The following is a 20,241-nucleotide window of genomic DNA, read 5'->3' as shown; positions in this document are numbered from 1 at the left end:
AGGCGCGTGGCTGCTTGGCCTATTCTCACCGCAGTCTGATTTAGTTTCGCGCCTTTTTTGAATCGACCAATCACGGGCCTCTTCGTCGTTCCTGCGCTCCGATTGGTCGGTTTGAATTTTGGCGGAAGGTTGGGGCGCTCGACAGGCCTGTGCTATGTGCCCTTCCTTTCGCACCGCCGACAAGTCGCATCCTTAAATTTGCAGTCTTGTCGTTTGTGTTGTCCCCCAACTCGCGCATTCGCCCCGGTCTTCTTTCCTGGCCGATGCAACAATTTGTAGAATACGCAGCCAGAAAGATAGTCCATCGGGTCAGTCTAGGCGAAAGTGCCACGGGCGTTGGGCGATCGCCTGCCAACAGGCCTAGTAGGGGTCTATGGTCTGTGACTATTTCAAAATACATATTCATGGAACTTCTTTACCCCGGAAACTATGGCCAAGGCTTCTCTATCTAGCTGACTATAGTTTCTTTCAGCCGATGACATTGTTCGGGAGTAAAATGCTATAGGGGCTTCTGTGCCATTTGGCAACCTGTGGCTGAGCACAGCCCCCACCCCGTAGGGAGACGCATCACAAACTAACACCAATGGCAGCGTGCCATTGTATTGAATCAGTAAACTATCGCTAGACAGAAGGTTTTTTACTGCTTCGAATGCCCTAGCTTCCGCCTTTCCCCAAGACCACACAGCTGTCTTCGTTAGTAATTTGTGGAGCGGTTCGGCTATAGTCGCCTTATTTTTCAAAAATACCGCGTAAAAGTTGACCAGACCTAAGAACGCCTGTAACTCCGTTTTGTTTTGGGGAGCTGGGGCCTTCCTGATTGCCCTAACCTTGCTCTCAGTGGGGTGGATTCCTTCCTTGTCTATCCGATAGCCCAGGAATTCCACGGATCCTACCCCTATCTGGCATTTATTCAGTTTGACTTTGAGACGGCGGACCGGAAAATGCCCAGAACTTTTCTCAACCGTACCCCTAAGTCTTCTAGATTTTCGGCGGATACCAGTACGTCATCAAAGTATGGTACCACCCCTGGGAGTCCCTGCAATAGCCGCTCCATTAGGTTCTGAAATAACCCTGGAGCCACACTAACCCCAAACTGTAACCGGGTGCCTTTAAAAGCACCCCTGTGCGTCTGATCGCTTGTGCTTGGCCGTGTTGCTATCTAGGGGTAGCTGCTGATAGGCTTGGGCCAAATCTAGCTTGGCGAAGACCTGGCCTTGCCCCAAAGAGTGCAGTAAGTTTTGGACTACTGGGACGGGGTAGGCACTCTTCTGCAACGCTTTATTAAGTCTTGCCTTGTAGTCAGCACAAATCCGGACCGACGCGTCCGGTTTGATCGGGTGACTATGGGTGTCTCCACTTTGCATGGTCAACTGGCACTAGTATTCCCTGGCTTACTAGTTTGTCCAGCTCCCGGTCAATTTTGGGCTTCAGGCGAACGGGACCCTCCTAGCCTTTAACGGATAGGGGCAACCTGTGGGTCAAGGTTAAAGGAGATCGGGGTCCCTCGTACTTGCCCAAACAGTCTTTGAAGACGTCCCCGAACTCCTTCATTAGTGCGTCTTTTAGGTTGACGTCGTTTCGGAAGACTCCGGTCACTCCCATGCCCAATGCCCGGAACCAATCCAGTCCCAACAAGCTCGGCAAGGTTCCGTCGACCACGGTGATGGGCAGGGTCTTGTTGTGTTGTCCATACTTGACTTGGACGGACGTTACCCCTCGGACGGGGATGCGATTTCCTTGGTAATCTTGTACCCTTAGTTTCTGTGGTTGCAGCTTGCGCTTCGCGACGGCTGGCAAACGTTTCACGAGAGTGTCCCAGGACATGATCGTGATCGATGAACCGGTGTCCACTTCCATTCGGCACGGCACCCCTTCAATGTGCGTTTTAGTGAAAATCTTTTTTTCAAGGCGCGTGGCTGCTTGGCCTATTCTCACGGCAGTCTGATTAAGTTTCGCGCCTTTTTTGAATCGACCAATCACGGGCCTCTTCGTCGTTCCCGCGCTCTGATTGGTCGGTTTGAATTTTTGGCGGGAAGGTTGGGGCGCTCGACAGGCCTGTGCTATGTGCCCCTTCCTTTCGCACCGCCGACAAGTCGCATCCTTAAATTTGCAGTCTTGTCGCTTGTGCTGTCCCCCGCAACTCGCGCACTCGTCCCTGTCTTCTTTCCCTGGCCTCCTGGTGTGGAAGACTTCTTCCTCTTCCTCCTCCTCTTCCGACTCGGCCTGGACTTCCCCATTGTGGACCGGGGTTGTTTTCGCCCCAGTCCCCTGCGATCGGTGTTTGCAGGGTTTCTGCCGCTTGGGTGGACATCTCGTGAGCCCTGGCCTCGTCCAAGGCGACGGCCAGTGTTAGGTTGCTTCTGGACAGCAGCCGCCGTGTAATCGGATGTCTCTGACCCGCAGATGAGTTGGTCGAGTAATGCGTCTTCCAAGTCTCGATATTCGCAATGGTTAGCGGCTTTTCTCAGCGCTGCCATGTACACTGATCGATTCGCCTCTCGTTGCATCCGTTGCCGCAATTCAAACCTTTGAACAAATTTTGAGGCGTTGGTGCGTAGTGAGCCGAAGGCGGTCTGCAGGGTTTGCCACGGTACCGACTGTACCGGCGTTGGCTCCGAAAGCGACTCTGCGGTGTCGAAAACTTCCGAACCGCAGTGGCTTAGGAAGTATGCTCTCTTCCTGTTGTCGGAGACCCCCTGGAGTTCGTTTGCTTCGAGGAAACACTCGAAACGAGCCATGTATGACCCCCATTTTTCTTTGGCTGGGTCGAATGGCGCTGGCGGTGTATAGCTGGACATCGTTGCTATCCGCCCTTATTTTGCTGGGTTCGTTCCTGGCGCTCTTTTGCCTCGAGATCCCACCTTCGTCGCCAGTGTTAGATTCGGGCAATAACGAGGCAGGAGACCAGATGAGTGACAACAGCTCTTTAGTTTATAGTGAACCCAGCAGCGAACAACAGACAAACCCCTCTTTATATACAGTTCAGTCGGAGGCAACAGCCAATCAGCAACGTGCTATTTCCCGCTCTAATTTCCCTCCAAAATTCTTAAAGATACATTACAAAAGGGATGCGTGTTATCGCTCTCATCCAATTATGAGGCATCCTTGGTGCTCTTTGAGTTTGGTTGTTCTCTTGCAGATGTTTCAAGACCCAACTAGGCAACATCATCAATGCTAGAAGGGAGTGAAGTTTGCACGTAGATGAACTGAGAGCAAACTCCACTCCCATCTAGCATTACTTATATTATCTACTTTGAGTAATGAAACATTTGCAAGGAAACAACCAAGCTCAGAGAGCACCAAGGACCCCACAATCATTGTTGCTGTTCTCCTCCTCCTCCTCCTCCTCCTCCTCCTCCTCCTCCTCCTCCTCCTCCTCCTCCTCCTCCTCCTCCTCCTCCCTTTCTCATTCTCCACTCATAAATCCCATTCTCCACCCATTCATTCTCCACCCATTCTCCACCCATAAATCTCATTCCAAGCTCAGAGAACACCAAGGGCCCCACAGTCTTCCTCCTCCTCCTCCTCCTCTTCCTCCTTCTCCCGCCATTCCCTTTTATGATCGTGTTACCACATGAAATAATAATAATATAATAATAATAATAAAAAATGAATGAAACATCAGCAAGAAAACAACCAAGCTCAGAGAGTACCAAGGATCCCTCATTTCAACCCTGAGCTACACATTTTCTCCTTTATTCTCCCAACTTTCTCTGGAGAGGAAGATGAGGAGGTCAATTCCACACTCTATGTCAGCACAGTTTCATTGAATTCCCTGTCACATTTTCCGCTGAAGCCAGCCAGCTATCTTAAGGAAGATCACAAACTGGCCCGAAGGCAGAATCTGTCTTCCATGCTAGCTCCGAACAGTTGCTTTTTGTCAGGCACAAGGGACCAGAACGACACTGTGAGTTGATCAGAATTGCTCCTTTATTGCTGTCAACCTATTTAGGAGAATTTCCCCAGATTGACTCCATTCTCTTAGAAAGAGCCAGATAAAGGTTTGAAGGATTTGCGGCGGAAGTTCACTTTACACACACATCCCGTCTCTAACTAGAGATTCCACCACAGTTTTCAATGATACAGTGGTAGCCAAAATTGTGGAAACCTTTTGGGAAAAGTGTATTTTCTAAAACTAGCTAATAACACCACTTTTTTTTTTTGGAGTAGTACCATAAAATTAGGAGGGGTGCGGTGGCTCACGTGGCTAAGATGCTGAGTTTGTCGATCGAAAGGTCGGCAGTTTGGCGGTTCGAATCCCGAGTGCTGCGTAATGGGGTGAGCTCACGTTACTTGTCCCAGCTTCTACCAACCCAGCAGTTTGAAAGCAGGTAAAAATTGTGAGTAGAAAAAATAGGGACCATCTTTGGTGGGAAGGTAACAGCATTCCATGCGCCTTTGGCCTTAAGTCATGCCGGCCACATGACCACGAAGACGTCTTCGGACAGCGCTGGCCCTTCAGCTTTGAAATGGAGATGAGCACTGCCCCCTAGAGTCGGGAACGACTAGCACATATGTGCGAGGGGAACCTTTACCTTTACCTACCATAAAATTATATATCAATGGAAAGATAATTTGATCAAGAATGTAATGCCATAACTTTTATGAAGGATTTGCTATTAGAATAGCAGTTACTGTATAAAGAAGAAAAGTGAAGCACGTAGAAAAAAATGAAATATACAAAAATTACCACCATGTCAGTGAATACTTAGTTGGGTAACCTTTAGCATGAATGACGGCCTTACAACGTCTTCCCATGGAGTGAACCAAGTCTTTTAGTTCTGCAGCTGTTATAATGTGAAACCAAGATTGAATGATGGCTTCTATTAACTGGGTTTTATTGCTGGGTCGCTTCTAACTAACAAGTTTCTTTAATCGGTTCTATAGATTTCCAATTGTGTGAAGGTCTGGGCTATTCCCAGGCTATTCCAGCAGTGGAATATGATTATCTTAAAACTCCAAAAAAAAAAAAAATGATGTTATTAGTCATCAAATCTCAAAAATACACTTTTCCTAAAAGGTTTCCACAATTTTGGCCACTCATGTACATAGATGGCCTTTGTAAATAATCCTAGATGACACTAAAGCGATCTAAATTCCAGGGAATACAGGTAGTCCTCAACTTACGACCATGGTGGAGTCTAGAATTTATGTGGCGAAGGGAGAAATTTGTTAAGTGAGTTTTCTTCCATTTTTATGACTTTTCTTGCCACATCTGTTAAGTGAATCACTGCCATTGTTAAATTATGTGGTTACGCGAATCTGGCTTTTCCATAGACTTTGCTGGTCAGAACGTCGCAAAAGAAGATCACATGACCCCGGGACACTGCTGCCGTCACAAATCTGAACCAATTGTCAAGCATCCGAATGTCAATCATGTGACCATGGAGATGCTGCAGAGGTTGTTAAGTGTGAAAAATGGTCGTAAGTCACTTATTTCTGGCGCCGTCGTAACTTTGAACAGTCGCTAAATGAACTGTTGTAAGTCAAGGACTACCTCTATGGAGATCCGCAACCAGTGGAAGGCAACATTCTGGTGGTGTTTCTAGCCTAATCTTTATTCCCCTGCTTACAGAAACTGTCGTGTCCCACTCCTCCACTGATGGCCGGGTCAGGGAAATCCGAATCAGGCATGCCTCTGCAGCTCTGCCAAAGTCCTAGCAAAGTCCTCAGGGCAGGCAGGAGACCAGAAAGTGACTTCAGCAAGATATGTTTAGACTTTGCCTGACTCAGAGAATGCCAGAAAGCAGATCCTTTATATAGGCCATGGGGTGTGGCTCCATGACTCAGCACTTATCCAGGCCTGCCCCTCCCTTCCTTCTGTTGCCTCCGTCTATCAAGTCTTCTGACGCGATGGTCACTCCAGTCGGCAGCAGTTGGCAATAGACCTCCCTCAGGCTCACATGCTGTGGAGGAGGGGGAGGGGTCTAGTTGCTTCGTTTGCCTGGGCATGGAGCCAGAGCTGGGGGCTGGAGATATTTCCTCCTCTTCAGCCTGTCTGGGCATGGAGCCAGGGCTGGGGCCGGGAGGCATACTAGAACATTCCTCCGTGTTCGGAAGCAGATAAGAAGGCCCCGGCTGCGGTGAGATTGGGCGAGACACAACAGAAACTGCCTCTTTGGTTAACCCTTATTACATTGTAACAGCTAAAGCGAAGCGCCCATTGAGGTGAGTGACGTTGAGTTGGTCATGCCCACATGGTCACATGCCCATCGAGCCACACCTACCCAGCTGGTCATTCACGCAAAGAACCGGTTGTTAAATTATTTGAATCCCACCACTGTCCGCAACCTCACTGTGCCAATTCCCTAACGTATATAACTATTCCCAACTTCCAGTTAGGAATTAAACCGTGAGGTCCTTGGTGCTCTCTGAAGTTGGTTGTTTTCTTCCAGGCGTTTCATTACCAAACTAGGTAATGCTATCACTGCTACGTCTGCTAGCACTGATGATGTTACTTAGTTTGGTAATGAAGCGTCTGGAAGAAAAGAACCAATTACAGAGAGTTATAAGGGCCTTATGGTTGAACCCTGAGCTACAAAGATGATTAGGGGACTGGAGGCTTAAACATATGAAGAGCGGTTGCAGGAACTGGGTCTGTCTAGTTTAATGAAAAGAAGGACTAGGGGAGACATGATAGCAGTCTTCCAATATCTCAGGGGCTGCCCCAAAGAAGAGGGAGTCAAGCTATTCTCCAAAGCACCTGAGGGTAGAACAAGAAGCAATGGATGGAAACTCATCAAGGAGAGAAGCAACTTAGAACTAAGGAGAAATTTCCTGACAATTAGAACAATTAATCAGTGGAACAACTTGCCTCCAGAAGTTGTGGATGCTCCAACACTGGAAATTTTTAAGAAGAGATTTGACAACCATTTGTCTGAAGTGGTATAGGATTTCCTACCTAAGCAGAGGGTTGGACTAGAAATCTCTAAGGTCCTCCCAACTCTATTATTCTATTCTGTTCTATTCTATTCTATTCTGTTTCTGTTTCTGTTTCTGTTTCTGTTTCTGTTTCCATCCCATCCCATCCCATATATTCTATTTCTGTTTCTATTTCTATTCTATTCTATTCTATTCTATTCTATTCTATTCTATTCTATTCTATTCTATTCTATTCCATATATTCCATTCCATTCCATTCCACTCCATTCCATATATTCCATTCCATTCCATTCCATTCCATATATTCTATTTCTGTTTCTGTTTCTATTTCATTCTATTCTATTCCATTCTATATATTCTATTCCATTCCATTCCATTCCATTCCATTCCATTCCATTCCATTCCATTCCATTCCATTCCATTCCATATATTCTATTTCTGTTTCTATTTCATTTCATTCCATTCCATTCCATTCCATTCCATTCCATTCCATTCCATTCCATTCCATATATTCTATTTCTGTTTCTGTTTCTATTTCATTCTATTCTATTCTATTCCATTCTATATATTCCATTCCATTCCATTCCATATATTCTATTTCTGTTTCTATTCCATTCCATTCCATTCCATTCCATTCCATTCCATTCCATTCCATATATTCTATTTCTATTTCTATATTTCTATTTCTATTTCTATTCCATTCCATTCCATTCTAAATATTCTATTCCGCTGGTACTTGTTATCCAATCGCCTCCGGTCTGAGGAAGGCTGGATCTGGATCTGCCTGCATGGATGTTGAAATTTACCTCGTTTTCATAGCAGTCTGGATCAGCTCCTGCAGCGCAACATTTTTTGGCCAAGTCGACCATGTTGTTGACGAGACTGAGGATTTGTTCAAAGGTGGCATTAGAATACTTCCTGCTGTTTATGACGATTGATCTGCAAAAGCCAAGTTAAAAGAAAAGTGACGGCGCCTGGTTTTAAAGGTCGGTTTGTTGCCGTTGTGGAGCTACAGCTGGGCCACCGTGGAGAGCTTTTCTTCCGGAGCAGATGCATATTAAAAAAGGGATAGAACTTGCCAAAGAAGCCTGAGCCTCTGACAAATTAGCCATCCATAAACACAGAGACATTAACAACAACTATAGATTTGTGGGAAGCCACGCCCCCCCCTCCCCGCAGAAGAATGTGTTGTGGCCCACTGGTGGCCTGTGGAACTGGCAGCAGAGTTAGACAGTGAGGAGGTTGGGGAGGAACCTGGGCCAGTCCTGGAAGCTGTGGAAAGCTCGGATGAGGGCTCTGTGTCGGAGGCAGAGAGGGAGTTAGACAGCAGCGAGGCAGAGGAACAGCTGGAGCCCGTTCCCAGTGTGCGCATGCGCAGAGCTGCCAGAAGGCAAGATCAACTCAGAAAGCAGGGTCGACTCAGGAGTAAAGCCACACCTTGGAGGCGATTGGCCCCTCCCATAGGAAACAAAAGAGGAGCGAACGGGGAGGAGGCTTTTGCAGGAAAACAATTCAGTCAGTCGTGCCAAATTGTAAAGTTCCATTCGTGACCTTAAAAGACTCTGTGCCACATTTTGCCTAGTCTGCAGTTGGGATACTAGTTACCTGGCAGCTTTCCCAGCGAGATAAGGCGTGTTAATAAATATGCTTCTCTGAAAGACTGCTTGCAAAGCCATGCTGACTGTGAATGAATGTAATTCACAGTCGTGTAAATAAAAGGGGTGTTTAATATAATATAATATAATATAATATAATATAATATAATAATATAATATAATATAATATAATATAATATAATATAATATAATATAATATAATATAATATAATATAATATAATATAATATAATATAATATAATATAATATAATATAATATAATATAATATAATATAATATAATATCAGAGTTGGAAGGGACCTTGGAGGTCTTCTAGTCCAACCCCCTGCCCAGGCAGGAAACCCTACACAATTTCAGACAAATGGCTATCCAACATTTTCTTAAAAATTGCCAGTGTTGGAGAATTCACAACTTCTGCAGGCAAGTTGTTCCACTTATTGATTTTTCTAACTGTCAGGAAATTTCTCCTTAGTTCTAAGTTGCTTCTCTCCTTGATTAGTTTCCACCCATTGCTTCTTGTTCTACCCTCAGGTGCTTTGGAGAATACCTTGACTCCCTCTTCTTTGGGGCAGCCCCTGAGATATTGGAAGACTGCTATCATGTCTCCCTTAGTCCTTCTTTTCATTAAACTAGACATACCCAGTTCCTGCAACCGTTCTTTATATGTTTTAGCCTCCAGTCCCCTAATCATCTTTGTTGCTCTTCTCTGCACTCTTTCTAGAGTCTCAACATCTTTTTTACATCGTGGCGACCAAAACTGGATGCAGTATCCCAAGCGTGGTCTTACCAAGGCCTTATAAAGTGGTATTAACACTTCACGTGATCTTGATTCTATCCCTCTGTTTATGCAGCCCAGAACTGTGTTGTCTTTTTCAGCAGCTGCTGCACACTGCTGGCTCACATCATATTTTACCGGGACTAAGACTCTGCTTCTTGCTACTTAAAGAAGCCTAGGTCAGAACAGAATGAAATATTGGGGGGAATATTAAAAGAAGCAGAATGTCATGCCCCTCCTGCCCCGTGGGAGCCTGAATCTGTGGGGGAAGATGAGCTAGAACTTGAGCCGACAGAGATTGAGGGGGAGGGTTCATTGGCTTCCGAGGAAAATGGGGAAGGCCAGGGCAATCCTTTCAGGATTAGGACAGCTTGTAGATAGGGAGGAACAGGGGCAGGATGAGCAAGAGATTTAGAGCTCAGGTGAGGAGCAAGGACTACCCACTCCTGATCTGAGAGCACGGAGAGTGGAGAGAAGGCAAGAACAGCGCAGACTGAGCAGGCTACTCAGGGGAAGAGTGCCTCGCCCATCTTCACAAGGCACACCTGCGGAATGAGACTTAAGGAGATGCTGTAGGGAGGGGCATTTGTCGGGAACAAACACTGAGTTCCTGAAGCATTAAGTGCCGACATTTGAACTTTCCAGGAATCCTTGCCTTCTTTCTAGCTTTCTTGACTAATTAACTGGATCCAGGGTGAAATGCTCCCAGTTCGGACCAGATCGCCCGATCGGGTAGCAATGGTGGTGGGTGGGTCGGAGAACCGGTAGCAAAAATTCCTGCCACCTCCATGCCCAGCTGGGCTGCACGATCGTCAGAGTTTTTTTTTCTTTTAAAAGCATTTTTTCTTCAGCCAAAAAAAATGCTTTTAAAAGTAAAAAAAAAAAATCCACTCAACAACTGTCTCGCTTAAGAACAGAAATTTGGGGCTCAACTGTGGTCATAAATCGAGGACTATCTGTGCTTTGATGCCATCCTTTGGGGTGCTTCTGGTTTCTATGTACAGTAAATAAAGTATACGCTGATATTCTGAACCCAAAAAATTAATCCGCCTTCAAAATACATACATGGAGCGAAAATTCGTTTCCCCCAATGCGTTGTATTCATTGCAGACTTTTTCTTTGAAGTAATCCTTGCCTGTCAAAACAAAAGATGAAACATGGATTAATTTTTTAAAATGTTTTATTCATATAACATTCAATTTTCATCAAACAGTGTCTGGTCTGGGTACAGTTATTTTTAAACAATCACGATACACCTATTTGTTGTGGTATTTATCACTGTAATATTGATAATATAATAATAGGTAAAAGGTAAAAGTTCCCCTCAAACATATGTGCTAGAGGTTCCCGACTCTAGGGGGCGGTGCTCATCTCCGTTTTATCACTTTGAACACAAGTAGATCAGAAAAGCACAGGCTTCAATTATGGAAAACAAAATCCAACAACCCTTGAACATTCATCCTTCTCTATAATAAATCAAACGCACTGAACAAATATATGTCTATTTTTTAAACAGCGCCCTATAAAAATTACATTGATCTGTCTTCTCCCGACAGCTTAGTTGATAGAAATGGAGTTTAAAAACCTTCCCCAATCACCCGGCCGATCTCTCAGAGCTTCATTTATATCTGTTTAGCTCCAACTCTAGAGAGTTTTCCCTTGAAAGAGAGGGAGAGAGAGACCATAAATCTTGGCTTAAATAGAGAACATCCATTTCAAATGGTGGCTCCTGTGTACTTAAGGCCCTTCAATGCAGTTTGACAATTGCTGAAGAAAAAAGCATTTTAAATAAAAGCCGCCCTCTCTTTCTTCTTTCCAGCTACTTAGGAGATACTCCTCCCCATTAATGTTCTGCTGTCTTCCCCGATTTATTAAAACCATGAGAATGGAGAAACCCTGAAATTCTAAACATCCTCCCAGAGGTTTTTTTTTTAAATCTTCCGAGGTCCACCTGGGAAATCAGAACAATGCTAGACGAAACAAAGACCTTGTCTACTTCTACTGCGTGGACCCGATGCGGCACAAAGTCGGTAACTGTGAAAAAAATATATATAAAAATTTGGAAGAAAAAGATCCCTACCCTGTGACAAGGGAGAGTATCAGAGTTTTTAGTTTCTTAGCCAAATTGATTTAGTTTTTAAAAAATGTTTTTAATTTTTGTGATTTCTTGTTTTACTTGGCTGTAAACCGCCCTGAGTCCTTCGGGAGAAGGGCAGTATATAAATTAAATAATAAATAAATAAATAAATAAATAAATAAGTAAGTAAGTAATGAGCAGAGGCACAGTGGCTGGGAAAGAAAGAGGAGAGAGGAGGAGGAGGAGGAGAAGAAGAAGAGAGGAGGAGGACGAGAGAAAGAGGAAGAAGAAGAAGAAGAGACGAGGAGAAAGAGAAGAAGAGGAGGAGGAGGAAGAGGAGAAGAGAGGAGAGGAGGAGGAGAAGAAGAAGAGAGAAGGAGGAGAAGATGAGGAGAAGGAGGAGAGAGGAGAAGGAGGAGGAGAAGGCACAGAACATGCGCAGACTGAGCAGGCTACTGGGAAGAGTGCCTCATCTTCACAAGGCACACCTGCGGAATGAGACTTAAGGAGATGCTGTAGGAGGGGCATTTGTCGGGAACAAACACTGAGTTCCTGAAGTGTTTAGACATTAAAACTTTCAGAATCTCTTGCCTTCTTTCTGGCTTTCTTGACTAATTAACTGGATCCAGGGTGAAATGCTCCCAGTTCGGACCAGATCGCCCGATCGGGTAGCAATGGTGGGGGGGGGGGGTCGGAGAACCGGTAGCAAAAATCCCCTGCCCCCCACCCATGCCCAGCTGAGCTGCACGATCATCAGAGGTTTTTTTTCTTTTAAAAGCATTTTTTCTTCAGCCAAAAAAATGCTTTTAAAAGTAAAAAAAAAAATCCACTTAACAACTGTCTAGCTTAAGAACAGAAATTTGGGGCTTAACTGTGGTCATAAATCGAGGACTATCTGTGCTTTGATGCCATCCTTTGGGGTGCTTCTGGTTTCTATGTACAGTAAGTAAAGTATATGCCGATATTCTGAACCCAAAAAATTAATCCGCCTTCAAAATACATACATGGAGCGAAAATTCGTTTCCCCCAATGCGTTGTATTCATTGCAGACTTTTTCTTTGAAGTAATCCTTGCCTGTCAAAACAAAAGATGAAACGTGGATTAATTTTTTAAAATGTTTTATTCATATAACATTCAATTTTCATCAAACAGTGTCTGGTCTGGGTACAGTTATTTTTAAACAATCACGATACACCTATTTGTTGTGGTATTTATCACTGTAATATTGATAATATAATAACAGGTAAAAGGTAAAAGTTCCCCTCGCACATATGTGCTAGAGGTTCCCGACTCTAGGGGGCGGTGCTCATCTCCGTTTTATCACTTTGAACACAAGTAGATCAGAAAAGCACAGGCTTCAATTATGGAAAACAAAATCCAACAACCCTTGAACATTCATCCTTCTCTATAATAAATCAAACGCACTGAACAAATATATGTCTATTTTTTAAACAGCGCCCTATAAAAATTACATTGATCTGTCTTCTCCCGACAGCTTAGTTGATAGAAATGGAGTTTAAAAACCTTCCCCAATCACCCTGCCGATCTCTCAGAGCTTCATTTATATCTGTTTAGCTCCAACTCTAGAGAGTTTTCCCTTGAAAGAGAGGGAGAGAGAGACCATAAATCTTGGCTTAAATAGAGAACATCCATTTCAAATGGTGGCTCCTGTGTACTTAAGGCCCTTCAATGCAGTTTGACAATTGCTGAGGAAAAAAGCATTTTAAATAAAAGCCGCCCTCTCTTTCTTCTTTCCAGCTACTTAGGAGATACTCCTCCCCATTAATGTTCTGCTGTCTTCCCCGATTTATTAAAATCATGAGAATGGAGAAACCCTGAAATTCTAAACATCCTCCCAGAGGTTTTTTTTTTAAATCTTCCGAGGTCCACCTGGGAAATCAGAACAATGCTAGACGAAACAAAGACCTTGTCTACTTCTACTGCGTGGACCCGATGCGGCACAAAGTCGGTAACTGTGAAAAAAATATATATAAAAATTTGGAAGAAAAAGATCCCTACCCTGTGACAAGGGAGAGTATCAGAGTTTTTAGTTTCTTAGCCAAATTGATTTAGTTTTTAAAAAATGTTTTTAATTTTTGTGATTTCTTGTTTTACTTGGCTGTAAACCGCCCTGAGTCCTTCGGGAGAAGGGCAGTATATAAATTAAATAATAAATAAATAAATAAATAAATAAGTAAGTAAGTAATGAGCAGAGGCACAGTGGCTGGGAAAGAAAGAGGAGAGAGGAGGAGGAGGAGAAGAAGAAGAGAGGAGGAGGACGAGAGAAAGAGGAAGAAGAAGAAGAAGAAGAGGAGAAGGAGAAGAAGAGGAGGAGGAAGAGGAGAAGAGAGGAGAGGAGGAGGAGAAGAAGAGAGAAGGAGGAGAAGATGAGGAGAAGGAGGAAGAGGAGAAGGAGGAGGAGAAGAAGAAGAGAGGAAGGAGAGAAGAAGGAGAAGAGAGGAAAAGGAGGAGAAGAGATGAGGAGAAGGAGGAAGAGGAGAAGGAGGAGGAGAAGAAGAAGAAGAGAGGAAGGAGAGGAGAAGGAGAAGAGAGGAGGAGGAGAAGAAGGAGGAGGAAGAAGAAGAAGAGAGGAGGAGGAGGAGGAGAAATGAGGAGGAGAAGGAGGAAGAGGAGGACAGAGGAGGAGGAGAAGAAGAAGAAGAGAGAAGGAGGAGAAGGAGGAGGAGGAGAAGAGAAAGAGGAGGAGGAGGAGAAGAAGAAAAAGAAGAAGAAAAAGAAGAGAGGAGGGAGAGGAGGAGGAAAAGAGAAAGAGGAGGAGGAGGAAGAGAGCCACGGTGAGGTCCTTGGTGCTCTCTGATCTTGGAGGTTTTCTTGCAGGTGTTTCATGACCCATACTAGGTAACATCATCAGTGCCAGGAGGGAGTGGGGTTTGTGGAGCGGGAGGAGGAGTAGCACTAGGAGTTGGAGCTGTGATCCCTAGAAATGATGCTGATGAAACGTCGCCACAAGCTGACCAGTTCTGGTGGACTTAGTGATTTAAGTGAGTTTTGCTCCGTTTTACGATCTTCCTTGCCACCGTTATTAAGTGAATCAATGCAGTGGTTCAACAGTAACACAGCTAGCTGTTCAATGAATCCGGCTTCCTCGCTGTCTTCGCTTGTCCAAAGGTAGCAAAAGGGAACCATGTGACCCCGGGACATTGCGACCGTCATAAATATCACTCAGTGGCTGAGCGTCCGAATTTTGATCATGTGACCATGGGGATGCTGAAACGGTCGTAAGTGTGAAAAACAATCACTTTTTCCAGTGCCCTTGTAAACTTCAAAGGGTCACTAAACACTAAAATTGTTGTAAGATGTTGGTAAGAAGTATATTTATGATGGTTGCAGGATCCCACGACCTCCATTTGCGACCTCCTCCACCTGCTCCGACAAAGCGGTGGAAGACCGATTTGCTTAACAGCCATGTGATTCGCTTAACAACTGACATGAGTCACTTAACAACCATGGCAAAAAAAAAAAAGACCATAACATTGGACAACTCCCTTGCTTAGCCGTGAATATGCTGATCCCATTCGGGGTCATAAATCAAGGACTACCTGTAAGTGGATAATCTTGAAGAGTGTGCCCTACTTGAACCAGAGGTGGGTTTCAGCAGGTTCTGACCAGTTCTGCAGAACTGGTAGCGGAAATTTTGAGTAGTTCGGAGAAATGGGAGTAAAAATTCTCATTGTCCCTGCCTCCATCTATTCTCTGCCTCCCAAGTCCCAGCTGATCGGGAGGAAATGGGGATTTTTGCAGTAACCTTCCCCTGGAGTGGGGAGGGAATGGAGATTTTACAGTATCCTTCCCCTGCCATGCCCGCCAAGTCACGCCCACCAAGCCACACCCACCAAGCCTTGCCACGCCCACCAAGCCACACCCACAGAACCGGTAGTAAAAATTCTGACTGACCCCGCCCCCATCCATTCTCTTCCTCCCGAGTCCCAACTGATGAAATGGAGGAAATGGAGATTTTATAGTATCCTTCCCCTGCCAGGCCCACCAAGCCACACCCACCAAGCCATGCCACGCCCACCAAGCCACACTCACAGAACCGGTAGTAAAATTTTTTGAAACCCACCACTGACTTGAACCCACGCAGAGAGTTCACAATTACAGAGTATTCACAACCACAGGGGTCTCCAACCTTGGCAACTTTAACCCTGGAGGACTTCAACTCCCAGAATTCCCCAGGCAGCTGGGGGATTCTGGGAGTTGAAGTCCTCCAGGCTTAAAGTTGCCAAGGTTGGAGGCCCCTGGTATAGGTTGCCTCCTACGGAAGCAGATGAACAATTGGCTATGGCTAGTGAGAAGGCAATGGCTGCATTTCTTACAACAGCTGGAGTACAAATTACTCAATCTTTTCATTCTGTAGAAAGTTAGCATCCACCCCTCTCCTAGAAGAATGAAATATTTTAGGAAATATTAAAAAGGCAGAATATTATATTTCCCTGGATGAGAAATGGATAAACATGTTTTTTTAGAGGCAGGAAGCAGACTCCCTTTTAATAGCCCCCAATTTCCTCAATAGCTCACAGCAGATGTCAGCGCTTAAGAGATAAAGAGACAGACAGCGCTATTCATAAGCAAATTCCCTGCAGCAAGATGTGAAAAAAGTTAGCATTAGCCCTCAGCCACAATAGGAATTGCCCCTTCATTGCATCAGCCCAAACTTCAACCAAACATAGCTCAGACAAACTCCTAGGATTTGTACATGGCGCCATCGGAGTCTGACAATAGCGGAAATTTTGAGTAGTTCGGAGAACCAGTATTGTTGTGTCTGCTGCAGCCCCCGAGCCGAGCCTCCTGGCTGAGAGTGACTCAGAGAGTGAGGGGGAAGAGCTGACAGGGCTTTCCTCTGCGGGACCTTTCTCTCTGGCTCCACTCCAGGTCCCAGAGGCAGGCCAGGTGGTGGAAGAGGAGCTGACATGGCCTCTTTCCCCCGACCCCTCCTCCTCCTCCCTGGCAGAGCTCCAAGAGCCAGCTGAGGAGAATCAATTGTGGCTAGATGCAAGACAGCGATGCCAGTGAAGCGTGTGCAGCAAAAGGAAGGAAGGGACCGGCCCAGGGAGTGCTGAGTCATGGAGCCACACTCCACAGGGTATAAAAGTGGGTGAAGCTGCCCTTGGGTTCTGTGACGGACAAAAACAGACTTTTGGGAGCTTTGCCTGTGCTATTTTGTGATTAAGACTTTGGCTTCTGTATATTTCTGAACTGCAATTACGCTGGTCTGAGAAGAACTTGGCAGGTAATCACAGGTTTGTTGCCAGAACTGTTATCGGTCGTCGGAGTAAATTGCTGGCAAATATAGTCAGCTCGTGTGTCTTTTTGGTTGTGTTTGGGAGGGGGACAGAACAGGTATATATCACCTCTGGCTGGCCCCACCCCCATCTATTCTTTGCCTCTTGAGTCCCAGCTGATTGGGAGGAAATGGGGGTTTTGCAGTAACCTTCCTCTGGAGTGGGAAGGGAATGGAGATTTTATAGTATCCTTGCCCTGCCACGCCCACCAAGCCACGCCATGCCCACCAAGCCACGCCATACCCACCAAGCCACACCCAAAGAACCAGTAGTAAAAATTTTTGAAACCCACCACTGTCACAGACATACACCCACACACCAGGGGTGTCTTACCCCCACAGTATTTGTTTCCAGATAGTAAGTCATCTGTGTACCAAGCCTGTTTGATCACTAGGAGACAGTGAGTTCTAATCCTAATTCTAATACAACCCAGCTGTACTTTTCCACACCGGGCCACCCCAATGAAGCTATCGAAGTGCTGTCCCGGTGTTTGGAAGCCGTACGGGTCTGGATGGGGAGAAACATGCTCAAGCTCAATCCCTCCAAGACGGAGTGGCTGTGGATGCCGGCATCCCGGTACAGTCAGCTGAGTCCACGGCTGACTGTTGGGAGCGAGTCATTGGCCCCGATGGAGAGGGTGCGCAACTTGGGCGTTCTCCTGGATGAACGGCTGTCTTTTGAAGACCACCTGACGGCCGTCTCCAGGAGAGCTTTCCACCAGGTTCGCCTGGTGCGCCAGTTGCGCCCCTTTTTAGACCGGGATGCCTTATGCACAGTCACTCACGCCCTCGTGGCGTCTCGTCTGGTTTACTGCCATGCTCTCTACATGGGGCTCCCTTGAGGGGCATCCGGAGGCTTCAGTTAGTCAGAATGCGGCTGCGTGGGTGATAGAGGAGCCCTCGTGGCTCCGTGACACCTATCCTGCGCAGACTGCACTGGCTACCTGTGGCCTTCGGGTGCGCTTCAAGGTTCTGGTGAAACGTCTTCAGCTCCATGGCATAGGGCCGGGCTATTTACGGGACCGCCTACTGCTACCGAATACCTCCCACCGACCGTGCGCTCTCACAGAGAGGGACTCCTCAGGGTGCCGTCGGCGCGACAGTGTCGTCTGGCGGCGCCCAGGGGAAGGGCCTTCTCTGTGGGGGCTCCCGCCCTCTGGAACGAACTCCCCCCGGGACTCCATCAACTTCCGGGCCTCCGAACCTTTCGTCGCGAGCTTAAAACGCATTTATTCATCTGCGCAGGACTGGGTTAGTTTTTTAAATTTATGGGTTTTAATTGGGGGTTTTAAATGGGGTTTTAAATTGTATCTAAATTTTTAGGCCGTTATTGAATCAGTTTTTTATATAGTTTTTAATTTGTATTCTATGTATTGTGTTTTTTATTGGCTGTGAACCGCCCTGAGTCCTTCGGGAGAAGGGCGGTATACAAATATAATAATAAATAATAAATAATAAAATAAATAATCCTGTTTTAGGCATGAAAGCTGGCTGGATAACTTCAGGCCGCGCTCAGCCCAACCCACCTCAAAGGGTTGTTGGGTGGAAAATAGAAGGAGGAAGGAGTATTCGGTATGCCCTCTGCCTCGAGGTATTTATAAAAAATAACAGTGGAATAAAAAAACATCTAAACAAATAAAATTCACTAATCAGGTTAAAGTTGTTCTATGAACATAGAAACAGAAGTTTATCTGTAATTTATGGAAAAACATCTACTCACACCACCCAACAATCGTCCCTTTTGTGCAACACAACACCGGTTGGTTGGCAAGCCAACACTGATATTTACAGAAGATGTCCAACATCCAGAATAATTCTTTGTTTTTGCAACTTGTTCTTTTACCAACCTTAATGCATTTATATGGAGATTCCTATTCACAAGCTGGACATTGGATAACCTTGTTTGTATTGAGCAAAAAAACCGGAAGAGAAAGTATGTTATTCTCGCAACGCCCTGAAGGGGGCACACTTGTGTTGGTCATTGTCATTTGATTTTATAAGCTTTTTCACTCCTGGGCCGAATTATGTGAAAGAAATCCCCCTCAATTAATAAAGCTCCAGAGAAAATGTTGTGATGTACAGAATGCACAAAATTGGAAAGCAGAGAAAATACCCCTGGAAGGAGAAATTATTGGAAAAATTTTAGATTGTGCAGAAATGAACAGATTAACTTTGATGATTAAAGAAAGAGAGGATTCAGAATATTTTAAGATTGGGGATACATTTTACCATTGGTTAGAAGAAAGGTACGGATTTATTTATTTATTTTATTTTATTTAATCATATTTTTATACCGCCCTATCTCCCAAGGGACTCAGGGCGGTTTACAGCCTATTAAAAACACAAATACATAAGTATAAATACAGAAATAAACACTAATTAAAAAACTTATTAAATAAGGCCGAATTAAAATTTACAATTAAAATAATAAAACCCCATTAAAACTACATTTAATTAAAAACCTAGCCCAGTCCGGATAAGCAATGGACAATTATTGTATGTAAGAAAATGATAATAATGTATTTGTGGAAAAATGGTAATCGTTTAAATTGAAGTGAAGAAAGAAGAAACAACGAGAAGATGGAGCCAGGAAATAAACACCGAGATGTCATATGGAAGAAATTACTGATGTTTTAAATTATGTTTGTCTATAAAATAAAAAACTTTTTCAAAAAAAGAAAAGAAAAAGAAAATGTTGTGATGCATGTTTTTGCAGTGTGTATCAAAGGACTTATTAACAAATGGCTAATCCAACAAACGGGTCAATTAAGTTTGAACAGCAGGTTGGCTGAGCTTCCTAAAGCCATCATCACCAAGTAGAAATTAGCACATCTAGCCATGATCTTTATATTAACTGCCATAGGATGTTACTTTTGGAGAAAGCGTGTTTCAACCACAATCTGGATTAATTTGAAAGTGGCGCTATAACAGGGCTCGGATACGCCTCACCTATCTACCTCATAAATGAAGTTTATTTTATTCATTTCATTTATTCATTTCTTAGTTAATATACCAATATATTTGGTTAATATAATAACAATGGTTAATATCTTCATTTTATGTACGATGTGGATCTCGGGAGCACCTGACTGAGAATCTCTACTGATAATTACACAAGCAGTTTTCTATATTTTAGTTTTCTAAATCTCTTTTTAAAAATTACAGCACGTTGCTGGCTCTGACTGCTTGTTTAACCTCTGCTGCACGAGCAAATAAAAATATCTGGCTTCGAGATCTCCCTCAACAAGACCAAACAAACCATTGTATGTTTTAATAGAATGTGGGAATTCAGTCTTATGAAGCAAAGCTGTTGATGTTTACCTAGAAATAACCCAATTTGATTTCTAAATAAATCAGGACAGAGTGAAGTCTAAACCAGTAAAAAATGTCTTGTGTTCAAGTATAATACAGACTTATAAAGGTAAAGGTTCCTGTCGTGTCCCACTCCTCTGCTGACGGCCGGGTCGGAGAAGTCCGTATCTGCAGCTCTGCCAAAGTCCTAGCAAAGTTCTCAAGGCAGGCAGGAGACCAGGAAGTGACTTCAGCAATTCAAGGTAAACTTTGCCTGACTCAGAGAATGCCAGAAAGC

At 44.6% G+C, this 20,241-nt stretch overlaps 1 protein-coding gene across 1 annotated transcript in view; it reads right to left on the bottom strand.

Moving 5' to 3' along the window:
• The window catches only part of GC (GC vitamin D binding protein), a 65,316-nt gene that overhangs the window by 23,923 nt on the left and 21,152 nt on the right, over positions 1–20,241 (bottom strand). Inside the window, exons 2-3 of the mRNA XM_058193098.1 lie at positions 10,339–10,408; positions 7,689–7,821 (exon numbers count right to left, since the gene is read on the bottom strand). Of these exons, the coding sequence (XP_058049081.1) occupies positions 7,689–7,821; positions 10,339–10,408 (203 nt within the window). The remainder of the gene's footprint in view (positions 1–7,688; positions 7,822–10,338; positions 10,409–20,241) is intronic.

Source organism: Ahaetulla prasina, chromosome 8 (assembly GCF_028640845.1).
Source record: "Ahaetulla prasina isolate Xishuangbanna chromosome 8, ASM2864084v1, whole genome shotgun sequence".
Lineage (NCBI taxonomy): Eukaryota > Metazoa > Chordata > Lepidosauria > Squamata > Colubridae > Ahaetulla > Ahaetulla prasina.
Note: the sequence above shows the minus strand (reverse complement) of the source record. Positions and strands in the feature narration are given on the sequence as shown.